The sequence below is a fragment of the Stenella coeruleoalba genome (genome assembly GCF_951394435.1).
Source record: "Stenella coeruleoalba genome assembly, chromosome: 14".
NCBI classification, from domain to species: domain Eukaryota; kingdom Metazoa; phylum Chordata; class Mammalia; order Artiodactyla; family Delphinidae; genus Stenella; species Stenella coeruleoalba.
The window spans coordinates 60,246,851-60,259,154 of NC_137160.1; the positions used below are offsets into that span (position 1 = coordinate 60,246,851).

The 12,304-nt window shown below is 45.9% G+C and overlaps 1 protein-coding gene across 1 annotated transcript in view; it reads left to right on the forward strand.

Annotated features, from left to right (window-relative positions):
* RAB31 (RAB31, member RAS oncogene family) overlaps positions 1 to 9,693 on the forward strand; it is a 112,429-nt gene extending 102,736 nt beyond the window's left edge. Inside the window, exon 7 of the mRNA XM_079943533.1 lies at positions 6,355 to 9,693. Coding sequence (XP_079799659.1) covers positions 6,355 to 6,449 — 95 coding nt within the window. The 3' untranslated portion in view covers positions 6,450 to 9,693. The remainder of the gene's footprint in view (positions 1 to 6,354) is intronic.
* The last annotated feature ends 2,611 nt before the right edge of the window (positions 9,694 to 12,304 follow it).

Sequence of the window (12,304 nt, forward strand, 5' to 3'; positions counted from 1 at the left end):
TTCTAAAGATTATTTATATAGTTTGGATACATGCTCTTTATCAGATAATTGTCTTTCAAATATTTTCTCCCAGGCTGTGGCTTGCGTTTTCACTTTCTCGACGTCTTTGGAAGAGCAGAAGTTTTTCATTTTGATGAAGTCTAGTTTATTAGATTTGTTCTTTGTGGCTTGTGTTTGTTTGTGTTTTTTTTTTGCGTCTTATAATTTTTAAATGTTAAACTAAAAAATTAAAAGGGATATATCCACACAATGGAATATTTTCCAGCGATAAGAGGAAATGAGCTATCAGGCCATGAAAAGACACGGGAGAATGTTAAATGCATATTTACTAAGTGAAAGAAGCCAGTCTGAAAAGGCTACATACTATATGGTTCCAGCTATATGACACTCTGGAAAAGGCACAACTATGGGGACAGTAGAACGATCCGTGGTTGCCAGGGGCTGGCAGTGAAACTATTCTGTGTGATACTGTGATGGTATCATGTCATTATACATTTCTCAAAACCCATAGAATGTACAGCGCTAAGAGTGAGCCCTCGTGGAAACCATGGACTTCACTTAATGATCAGTAATGGCTCATCCGTTGTAATAAATGTTCCACACTCCTGCAAGACGTTAAAACAGAGGAAATCGGGAGTTAGGAGGAAGAGTGTATGGGAACTCTCTGAACTTTATGCTCAACTTCTTCTGTAAACCTAAAGCTACCTCCCTTCCCCCAAATATAGTCTATTAATTAAAAAAATAAATAGAAGGAAACGATGCCTTTGAAAGGTAAGGAAGCCTAATGATCTTAGAGTAACTTAAGCCCCTCCGTGCTGAAGACGTTTGGCATTTTGGACTAACGGCCAGTGGTGATCTGCCCCCTCCCTTCCTCCTCTGCTGGGGCGTCACCGTTCCCGAGGCTCCTAGACTTGAACTTCAGTTTTCCTCCCCCGTCTCTTCACCCTCCCACATCCAATCAATTGTCACGTCTGCCAGGTGTCTTCCTACGGTTCTCCTTCCAGCCCTGTTTTCTACTTCTCTCCACTGCACCCAAATTAAGGCTGTCATTATCCCTGACCTGGATTTTCTGCCAGCCTCCGGCTGAATCCACTTCCTGAATCCTAAGCCATGCTGGTCCTGCACAGAATGTTAGCACCTTCCGAGGTCTAGACTCTAATGTTCCAGGTCATCTCACAATCCCAATATTGTCTTCTTTCCACAGCAAAAGGACGGTTCAGAGGATGACCTCGAGTGTCATGCATGTGTCGCCTGCCCCACTCTATTTCTAGGGCAGGGTCCCGTGATGGTGAGCACCGCAGTGGGCCATAGAGACCCCCCTCTAAATGGAGAGGCGTGGAGGTCACGATCAAGGGCAAAGACTGCCGAGTCCTAGTAAACTTGGTCTCTGGGTGATTCAGAAAATCAGGATCAAGAAATGGAAGTGACAGGGCAAGTACCAGCACCTCTAACACCGACCAAACAAAGCTGAGCCTCAGAAATCCTGGGACTGGGATAAGAGAGAAGAATGCAAACAGCGACTTGTCAGGGAGGACTCCAGGCCTGTGCAGAAAGCGGCCGGTCGCCACACAGGGCGAGAAGATAGCTGCAGCTGAGCCTGCCGTGTGTGAAAGCGTTACAGCCCCAGTCCAGAGCCGTGATACAGCTGATAGGCTTGGAGTTTGTTTTCTCACATACTGAATTCTTGAGGAATCGTTATTAAAGCCTGCTTTTTCTCTGGGCTATCGACTTTCAGGAAAACGGAACTCCAAAAAAAAAAAAAGTCTTTTAACTTTTCCCAAGCAGAATCTTACACAATCCAAACCTTATTAAAATAAACACCCTGCCGTAGGATTTATACTCCAGAACGAGCTGTTTGGAGGTTGTGTACTCAGAGGACATTTTATAAGAGCAGAAACATGCAGTGATGTTTCTTTCAGACGTTTGCGTGGATATTTTTGTCCAATTCTGTGCCCATGTAATTAATACTGATTCAACAGTGTTCCAAGGTGATCACCTTGGTACCAAACGCTATGGCATTTTCTGGAACTATGCTATTGTGTAAGTGCATTTAAGCTTTGAGTAAGTTCCAAATAGCTCCGACCACAAGGTCCGAGCTCTTGGTGTGTTTTCACAGCGCTGGTGGCTTCCTGCACTTTTCAAGGTGCTTGCGTCGTCGTTAGGGCCCGGCTTTCCTTTCTCTGCCTGGAAATGGAAGCACTTCCTTTCTTCTTACTGTTGGAAGCTGGCACGTGCGGGCCCCTCCCCAGCTGAGTGTTTAGGAGAAGAGCAGGATGGGCCCCATCCTAGTAACTGAACCCTAAGCATCCACTGCGCGGAGGGGGAGGCCGGGGTTGATACGTAGCTGCATCCAGAGCCTGGGGTGCTGGGGGCCCGCCCATCGTCCTGGGTTCCTGGCACACTAGCCACAGCGTCTGTGATGCGTGGTGGTTGTCAGGCTACTTCCCGTGTTCTTTTTGTAGGTGAGGAAAGGCCGTCTTGGAGAGAGCAGATAGCATGTCTGAATTCACTCACCCGGAACAGTCTCACTCAGATCTCAAAACTCTTTCCACCAGATGAGAAACACAAAGTCTAAGGAAACTGCAGTGATGCTTTTTTTTTTTTTTAAGGAGTTACTGAAGAAACTTTATTCACAGAACAAGTGTGAAAATATCTTTTTATTGGTATTAAACGGGAATTTTAAGGCTGTAATACCAGCTCTTTATTCCTTAAAGGGAAGCAGTTACTATAATGATGTACTTGGAGCCACACGGCTAGTTAGCACCTTCCCTCTTCATTGGGGAACCATGAAATCTATTATGTTCCCCCAGGAGGGCAGTTTTCAATGAGAAATTGCTACATTTGTAAAGAACATTTTCCAATTGACCATGATGAAAAGATTTTATCCATATCTACATGATGATGACAAAATTGGACATGACTAAAAGGTTTGGGCAGCCCAATTCTCAGGAACAAAACCTAAAAACAAATGTCATGATACCCATAAAAATGCCTTGATGTGTCACAGGACACCAATCTAAGCCTTTAATTCACATTCCAGTGCAGATGGCCTCAAAGGTGTTTTGTTTTTCTTTTGTTTTGCTTTTTTTGCGGTACGTGGGCCTCTCACTGTTGTGGCCTCTCCCGTTGCGGAGCACAGGCTCTGGACATGCAGGCTCAGCGGCCATGACTCACGGGCCCAGCCGCTCCGCGGCATGTGGGATCTTCCCGGACCGGGGCACGAACCCGTGTCCCCTGCATCGGCAGGCGGACTCTCAACCACTGCGCCACCAGGGAAACCCTCAAAGGTGTTTTGGATCAACTTTTTTTTTTGCATCTTTATTGGAGTATAATTGCTTTACAATGGTGTGTTAGTTTCTGCTTCATAACAAAGTGAATCAGTTATACATATACATATGTTCCCATGTCTCCTCCCTCTTGCGTCTGCCTCCCTCCCACCCTCCCTATCCCACCCCTCTGGGCGGTCACAAAGCACCGAGCTGTGGATCAGCGGTTTTTAATGTTTTTTTTTTTTTTTAGCAGAACAGCTCTTTTCTCAAAATTTTACATGGAACCCAAATATGTAAACAAACGGCAGTCATTCTGTCTCGCAGAAATATTTTGTTCTATTCAGTGAGATTTGGGATATTCTGAAGATAAACAGAACCCGGCTCCTCTCAGAAGCCGGGTTCGACACTGATTCAGAAACGGTGCTCACAGTTTAAAACAAATTAGAGGGGCGTCTCCTCGGGGGGCTGCCTCGAGTGTTACCTAATCTTGCTCCCAGACCTTGTCCCCCTGACCGTCTGCTGAGGAGAGAAGTGAGGGCCAGGGAAGAGGAGGAGGAATGGGGACAAAGGAGGTGCTGATGGGATGGGATGGGCCGCTCCGGCATTGCCCTTTCTAGCTCTTCACTCCACTTTTGTGACTTCAATCTTCTGGATGAGCTTTTTCTATATTTGAGGTACTTTTCCTAGGAAAAAACTTAGGAAATTTTATGACACTTGGTGTGTAGAATCGGTCACATAGAGGAGGGCATACCGCTTAATGCTATTTTGCTAACTTTAGAGTTAACAACTTAAGAATACCATGAGGTTGATGGGAGTGTAGGATACTGATCTTGATGTAGTCAAAACTAATCGGTAAACAGTACTTGACTAGTTAACTAGGGCAGCGGCATGCACCGGTCAGAGTTATAATTTTGTCCCAAAATATTGCAGATGCAAAAGCCCCTATTACAGCTGCTAACACTCACAGGAGGCACCCGAAATGTTAATTTAAACAACTTAAGTAATTGTATGTGGAATCTAAAATATGACACAAATGAACTTATCTACGAAACAGACTCACAGATGGAGAGAACAGACTTGTGGTTGCCAAGGGGTTGGGGGGAGGGAGGGGGAAGGACTGGGAGTTTGGGATGAGCAGAGGCAAACTATTATATATAGGGTGGATAAACAACAAGGTCCTACTGTACAGCACAGGGACCTATATTCAATATCCAGCGATAAACCATAATGGGAAAGAATATGGAAAAGAATGTATGACTGCATCACTTTGCTGTACAGCAGAAGTTAACACAAGATTGTAAATCAACTATACTTCAAACAAAGAAATAAATAACACCAGTAATGCTATAACTTGACACTACCATCCCTCCACAACACATCACTTTCTCTGGAGGGGTATGGAACACTTGAGCGGGAAGATCTGACCTAAATATATCAGAGTACTGGTAGTCACTGGGAACTTTCCCCTCTATTTATCACTTAAGATTGACAAAGTAGGAGAGGCATTTTGTTTCCTTCCCTTTTCTTATGACTAATAAAACAGACACAGCGTGTCCAGGACAGGGAAGTACATACTTGCTTCTGGATTAGGACAGAACTGTTTGGAGAATGGCCTGCGGAAGCTTTGTACAGCTTTGTGGAGGACACAAATTGGCAGAAGCAGTAGCTGCAGAAATCCCTCCAGCCTTCATGTCTGCCCCGTAAGCGGATAAGAGCTCTACCACGAATTCTGAATTTTGGGTAATTGCCAGTGGCCTTAATCTTTATGCTTGAGCTTCGATGAGTGGCCATACCACCCAACCGACACAACGCATTAGTACCTGTGAAACTGACGATTTCCACCCTTGTGAAAATGCACCTCTTCCAGGGCGTTTGGACTCTCTTTATGGTCCTTAGGGCATCCACTTGCATGGAAGGGCTTTGTCTTGGAACTAATTTCCCTTCCATCTCTAATTACTGGTTACCTAGTAACTGATGCCCTAATTAGCTGATTTTTTTAAATCCCTGTTTCAGAGCTCGTGTTTCATGCCTTTTCCATGGGGGTTAGAAAAGTAGCATCAAGAGCTATCGTGGTGGAGTGGGAGGGACACAGGCTTTGGGATCTATCAGAAAGTCAAGATGTAGGTTATAATCAGAGCCACCTGTGCCCCTTGGTATTGACCTTCAGGTGTAGCCTAAGTTCTCCAGTTAATAGGAAAATGGTGATCATAACAGTCATTTCACAGCTTCACAGGACCCAGTGAAGATGTGCCTGTGAAAATCTTTTAACTGTGAGGTTCTGCACAAATGTTTGTTATTTCCATATTCCATTCCCTTTTTAGAAGACAGCTTTATTGAGACAAAATTCACATACTATACATTTCACCAAAAGGTACAATTCAGTGTTTTTTATGTGCATCCGTCAGCACAGCTTTAGGATTTCTTTATCATCTCCAAAAAAAAAAAAAAAACCCCACAAAAAACAAAACACATACTCTTTAACTACGACACCCTATCCCCCTCCACTACCTGTTTAATTTTTACTTTGGATTTGTTAGCAGAGACTCTCAGCTAATTCTCTAAATTAAGACAAGATTACTTGTGAATGACACTTAAGATACTGTTTCCTGTGAAGAATGTCTCCAAAGGCTTTCCAGTTAATGCTCTAAGTGCGTTGGCAGGATGAGGGACGGGAGCTCAGTGTTAATACGTAATGTTACTGGGACCATCACAATTCCCAAGCCAGGTCTGTTTTTAGAAGCACAAAGATGAGGCCTCACTAGGAGCTGAGAAGGGGCTCATTCCGATGGTGGATGCGGGGGGAAGGCTGGGAGGAACCAACGGCCGCTGTTTGTGCAGAGAAGAGGGATGCCGGCTCTGGAGCAGGGCTTCCACCTCCGGGGAAATACTTATTATCAGAAAGCTGCTTTTCCTTTTCCTTAACTTTCCGTGCTTGAGCTTGACTTCACATAGCTGAGGGAGAGGGGGAACGAGCTAGTACCACAGCCCCTCTGCCTCATGTGCGACCTGCACATGACTGGAGAAGTGGAAGCGGGGTGGGGTTGGCTGGGAACAGGAATTCAACCTTGGCCTCCATTCCTTCCAGGTCGCCAGATCCCACCGTTGGATCCCCATGAAAACGGAAACAACGGAACAATCAAACTGAAGCCAACTTCGCAGGCCGGCCGGCGGTGCTGCTGACCTGGGGCTGGGGTCCCCTGTGCTTGAAGAGGCCGGAGCTCCCCTCCCCGTGCGCTGCTGCGCTGCTGCGGGGGCCTCCCACCCTCGGTGGCCTGGCCCCTGGCTCAGAGGGAGGTGAGACCCGCAGGGAACGGGGCAGGGAACATCCCTGGAAAAGGATTCTACAAAACTCTGGGAAAAACCACCACACTGCCAGGAAAGGGCCTTTGGTGCGTGGAATTCACTCGGAGGGAATGGATTTAGGTATTAATTATAGTTGAGTTTTTTGTTAAAAGCCTCAAAATATTCTTAAATTTGTACAAAAGTCTTACTGGCTTATGTGTGTGCGATTCTAAACTGGTGTTCCACTCTGATTTCCTATGTTTCTAACCAAATTTCAGGAACTTCTTCAGTGCCATTGCCTTAATTACTCAACCAACCTCCACTGAAAGGTTCATGGAATTTCCCTTTCAGTGGAGTGTAATTGGACCATCTGCTATAGACTTGCGCTGTTATGAAAGTGGAGAAAGATGTATTAGGAAGTTTTATCTACATCTGTGACGTTTACTTGATGAACATTTTTCTAAGTTTTAGTCATATAAACCAACCAACCAAATCTGACTACAATATATCATGTCATTCTGGGATTTGGAGGCCTGGTTTGGAAGTCATTGGAGTCACTACTGTGTAATGTAAACTGTGACAAACGCAGGGTATAAATATTATTCCAGAGACCACCTGGTTTGCATCACCTCCACAGTAATAAATTCCCACTCTCTTAGGGAAGTTTCACACAGAGTATTATTTTACTAAGAGAGTTTGTCATAGTGTCATATCCGGGGAACAAATTACCTGGAGGATGTTTGAATCTAAATTGTAGGGCAAACTTCGAATAATATCAATGAACAATAGGTTACAGGAAAGCCAGCCAGAGGAAGTACCAGCACATTAAGATTCTAGACACCCCAAAACTGCAAAATCAGAGAAAGTCTTTAAGAAGATGCCAAGCTTTGGGGGTGTGGGTATTAAGGCTAACCAGAGGGCCAACCCTGGAATGCCAGTTGGCTGAGAACAAACTTCAGTGAACGCTCCCTTTTCAGGTTTCCTGTCCGCTCAATTAATTAAAGATGTCTGAATCCAATGGAAGGAAAAGGGAAGAAGGCATGGAAAGGAGGAAAAGCCGTCCCCATTGAAAATTCAAATCCTGTTTCCATTCTAACTTTCATAGAAACCTGGGATCAAGAAGCAGTTGGTTTCCTCCGAGGGCTCATGTTGGGAGGTGATTCTGGGAGGATATGCAGATTGGTGCCCTTTTGGGGGGTGAGATGGGGTTGATCACGCAGTATGGCCTCAGGGCCAGCTGGTACCTTCAAGGCTCAACAAACATTAATTGGAAACCTACAGTGTAAAAATCAGGGAAGAGATCATAAGCTGAGTAAAACCCTGGAACTTTCAGTAGCCGTGCTTGAGTCCTGCCAGGCTCTGCCCCTGAGCCCTGGATGGGCGGGGACGCTGAGTCTGCCACCCAAAAAAGCGAGAGTCCTTGAGAGACCAGGGCCGAGTTCACACTTCTTCACGTGGACTGCAGTCAAGAAAGCAGGTCGAAATCTCAGATTTAGGGTTTTTAAACTCGAGAACGTGTTGTCAGTTTGATGTTCTTACCGCTTCATCCAGCTTGCAAGAGTAACTTGACAATCTTAGGACACGAACGCTGGAAACACTTACTTTTGGTTCAAGAGTGCCTCGTAGCTCTCTCAGACGGGTTCCTCAAATACTGTTAGCAGTTGGCACGTGGACGTCTTGGCAGGGCCTCTGCAGGGATTTTTAGGGTTTTCTTCACCTTGTCACTATTATGGGCTACTGTGATTCTGCTTGCAGGCCAAGCGATTATCTTGCCTCTTAAAAAAAATGTGGGTTGCAAATTCAAATGACCTAATTCCAGGTGTAATGTAGGCTTATTTTGGAATCTTTCATCATCCAGCTGTCCCCGAGGACCTGGGCTTGTCTCTAGACAAGGTTGCCTAGCTAAGGAGGTACGCAGCCCAGCAAGTCTTCGGTGCTCGCATCTTGCATAAAACAGCCGGTCTTAACCAGCAGGCTACCCACCCACAAGGTGGGTACCCACCCAGAAGCCCACGAGGGTGGGAACCACTCTTTTGCCTTCCTGTATGGCCTTAACTATTCACGCCATCAGGGGACAATGTGTCTATAGTCAGTCCTTGGAGCAATTGGTAGAAAGAGTAGATGGCACTTGGGCACACACACGTTCACAGGAACACGGCGTCTTCCCTGAAGATAGGTGCTCGAGCCTTGTCCGCAAGGAGGCTTTCGGATCTTCCTTTGTTTTGCCTTGAGAGTACTTTCTGGCTGTTCTAATCTTTGAACTATAACCACGCAATATCATGTAAAGGCCTGGAAATGACTGTTGCTCCAAAATGTCAAGCAGCATTCTTTGCCCAGTTTCCCCAAATGTGCTCTTTTCCTCTGTTTTCCTTCCTCTCCTGTGCGGTACATGTGTGTATATGTGTAAATATGATTTCCTATTTGTTATGCCGACATGTGATCCATTTCACTGGCTGAGTCTGGCTCGTGCCTCTGTGTCATGTAACGCAGGCACGGGCTCTCAGAGGGATTATTTCCCGGTGGGAATCTCTAAAATGGCAGTGGGGTCATGCAAACATTCTACCTACGCACATAATAGACCTGCCATTTTCATAGTGGAAAGTGGTACATCGGGGCGCTAAAGATGACTTCCCTTGCAAACCAAACCATAGACGGCTGAAGACCTAAAGCCAACATTTAGCCAAGCAAAGGGCTGGGACCCACCGAGGACCGAGGGAGGCTCGGGTGACCAAAGTATGCCCCGTGAGATCAAGGAACGTGGCCTCTGATGGCTGAAACTGGCTCCCCTCAGGGGCCCTGCTTCTCCCTGCTCTGCCATGCTCATTGCAGCTTGAAGAAAGAGTGGGCTCATAAGTAAAAGGACTCCAAGCCTCATTCAGACCTATTAGGTTCTGGTTTAACCATGAAACCAGACCCAGTGATCCATTGTCACCGCTCAGTTGTGTAAACTGCTCCCTTTCTCGTGTTTTTGTAAAGGGCTTCTGTCTGGGCTGGACCCAGTTCTCATGTATAGAAGACGCTGCTGCAGACATTAGGACCTTTCCACCTTATATTCTGTAGTAAAGCATTGCCCTCCACATCGTCCAATTGTATCTGTTATTTTTGGTTTAACACACACTGATTCATACTAATAAATCTTTTAACTTTTACCAACTTTGTCCTTTTCTTATTATAATGTTCGGATGAATAATTGTTTTAAGTAACTTGCTGGCTGTGGGAGGGTTTGGAAGGTCAATCTCTCTAAGCTTCAGTTTCCTCACATATAAAATGCAGAAAATAATTCATATGCACCCATCCACAATTCTGGAATCCCAAAAGCTTTGGAAGGGACTTTTTCTTAAGTTTGATACGGACTCATTTGGCCGTAAGACCAGACCTGAACTGATGTGATGCTATTTATAGCTACTTATCCAACCAGGCGGGGGTGAGGGGGGAACGTCTGCATATTCGGTTGCAGAATTCCTGCCGTTTGCTTGTAGGATTCGATCCCTGACTCTGCTGCATGTTCTATAATAGATGCACCATATTACTGTTATAAACGCCAAACAAAATTCCGAATTCTGAAAACATCTGCCCCCAAGGTGTCGTACAAGGTATGATAGCCACCAAATAAAGCTGTAGCACCTACCCTGCAGGCGTGTGTCCTCAGGATTCAAGGAGAACGTGTGTGTGAAGAGCGCTGCCCATGGGGGCTCCGGGCAGCCGGGAGGGCCCTGTGAACACAGACGTCAACACCCTCAGTGCCTCCTGAGTGGGCTTTACGGGTTTCACTGGACAGAAAGTACCTCTTTTGGTCCCGGCACGGAGCAGGTGCTCGTAAACAAGAGCAAACACGAATTTAGCAACCTGCTTTGCTCTAGCTACTGTCCCAGGTGTTTTGCATCCTATGACCTCATTCTATTTTCACAACCCCCTTTATCAGGCAGATACTATTATCCTCTCCATTCTACAGATGAGCAAACCGAGGCCCAGGAGGTTAGTAAGTCGCCTACGACCATGGACTGGTAAGAGAGGAAGAAGTCAAATGCTAGCTTCTGTTATCTTCTCCTGTCTTTTTTAATTAAAAAATTTAACTTTTGGGGCTTCCCTGGTGGCACAGTGGTTGAGAGTCCGCCTGCCGATGCCGGGGACACGGGTTCGTGCCCCGGTCTGGGAGGATCCCACATGCCGCGGAGCGGCTGGGCCCGTGAGCCACGGCTGCTGAGCCTGCGCTCCACAACGGGAGAGGCCACAGCAGTGAGAGGCCCGCGTACCACAGGGAAAGAAAAGAAAAAAAAAAATTAACTTTTTTTTGTTAATAAACTTTTTTTAATTTTTGGCTGTGTCGGGTCTTCAGTGCTGCATGCGGGCTTTCTCTAGTTGCAGTGAGCGGGGGCTACTCTTCATTGAAGTGCGCGGGCTTCTTATTGTGGTGGCTTCTCTTGTTGCGGAGCATGGGCTCTAGGCGCACGGGCTTCGGTAGTTGTGGCACGCGGACTCACTAGTTGTGGCTCGCAGGCTCTAGAGCACAGGCTCAGTAGTTGTGGCACGGGCTTAGTTGCTCCGCGGCATGTGAGATCTTTCCGGACCAGGGCTTGAACCTGTGTCCCCTGCACTGGCAGGCGGATTTTTAACCACTGTGCCACCAGGGAAGTCCCAAATTTAACTTTTTAAATTAAAGTATAATTAACACATAACAGTTTCAAATGTACAATAATGACTCCATATTTGTATATCTTGGGAAATGATCACCCACAATAAGTCTAGTTAACATCTGTCACCTCACATAGTTACAATTTTTTTTTCTTGTGCTGAGAACTTTTAAGATCTACTGTCTTAGCAACGTTCAAATATGCAACATGGTGTTATTAATTATCATCACCACACTGCCCATTCTATCCCCAGGACTCATATTCTAACTGGAAGTTTGTACCTTTGACGACTTTCTATTTTCCCCTTTCTTTACTCTCATTATAAGGACTGTAAAAATAAAAGAATGAAGGAAAGGAAATCCACATTCACTGAATGCTTCCCATGAGCTAAATCCTTTCAAACTGTATCTCATTTTATCCACAACATGAATCTGAGAAGGATGCACGATTGTTCTCACTTGTGCAGGAGGAGCACAGAGGGTTCAGCTGGCCTTCTGAGGTCTGCTTAATTGGGGAGCAGGACAGCCCCCCACCATGCTGAGGCCAGGCTACCACTCTTGCATCTCAAGAGGAGGTGCTGGCCGGGGACCCAAGGGTTAAGCAGCTCAGGCTGGCAGAGCTGAATCACGATTAACGAGATTTCACTCAACTATTACCTGATCCCAGCTGCGGGTGTGCTGACCCTCCACCCACTGCTCAGACTGCTTCGTGTATCTTTTCCTTGTCCCTGACTTTGACATTGACCCCATCATTCAGCCGGGACTCAAGTTCTTCACTGGCTTTTTGAAATGGCTTCTGGATCAGCGTCTGACAAGTCTGACTTTACAGGGCCCGAGGCACTGAATTCCTTCAGAGAACCCAGTCCCCAAACCCTGTCCCCAAGTGGGCCCGGATCACCCAAGCGTGGCTAGTGTTCTCTGCTCGCCTTTACCTTGAGTTTTCTCCGGATTTGTACCTATTCTCTCCTTTTTTGCTCCTTCAGAAAAGGATCCCAACTCACTTCTAAAGTATGTCCCAAGCTTTTTTTTTTTTTGCTTCCATCTTAAAATTCCCTCTGCACTGTTTTCTCCTCTTGTTCACTTACACATATGCATAAATTGTCACTAGGTTTGATAAACTACT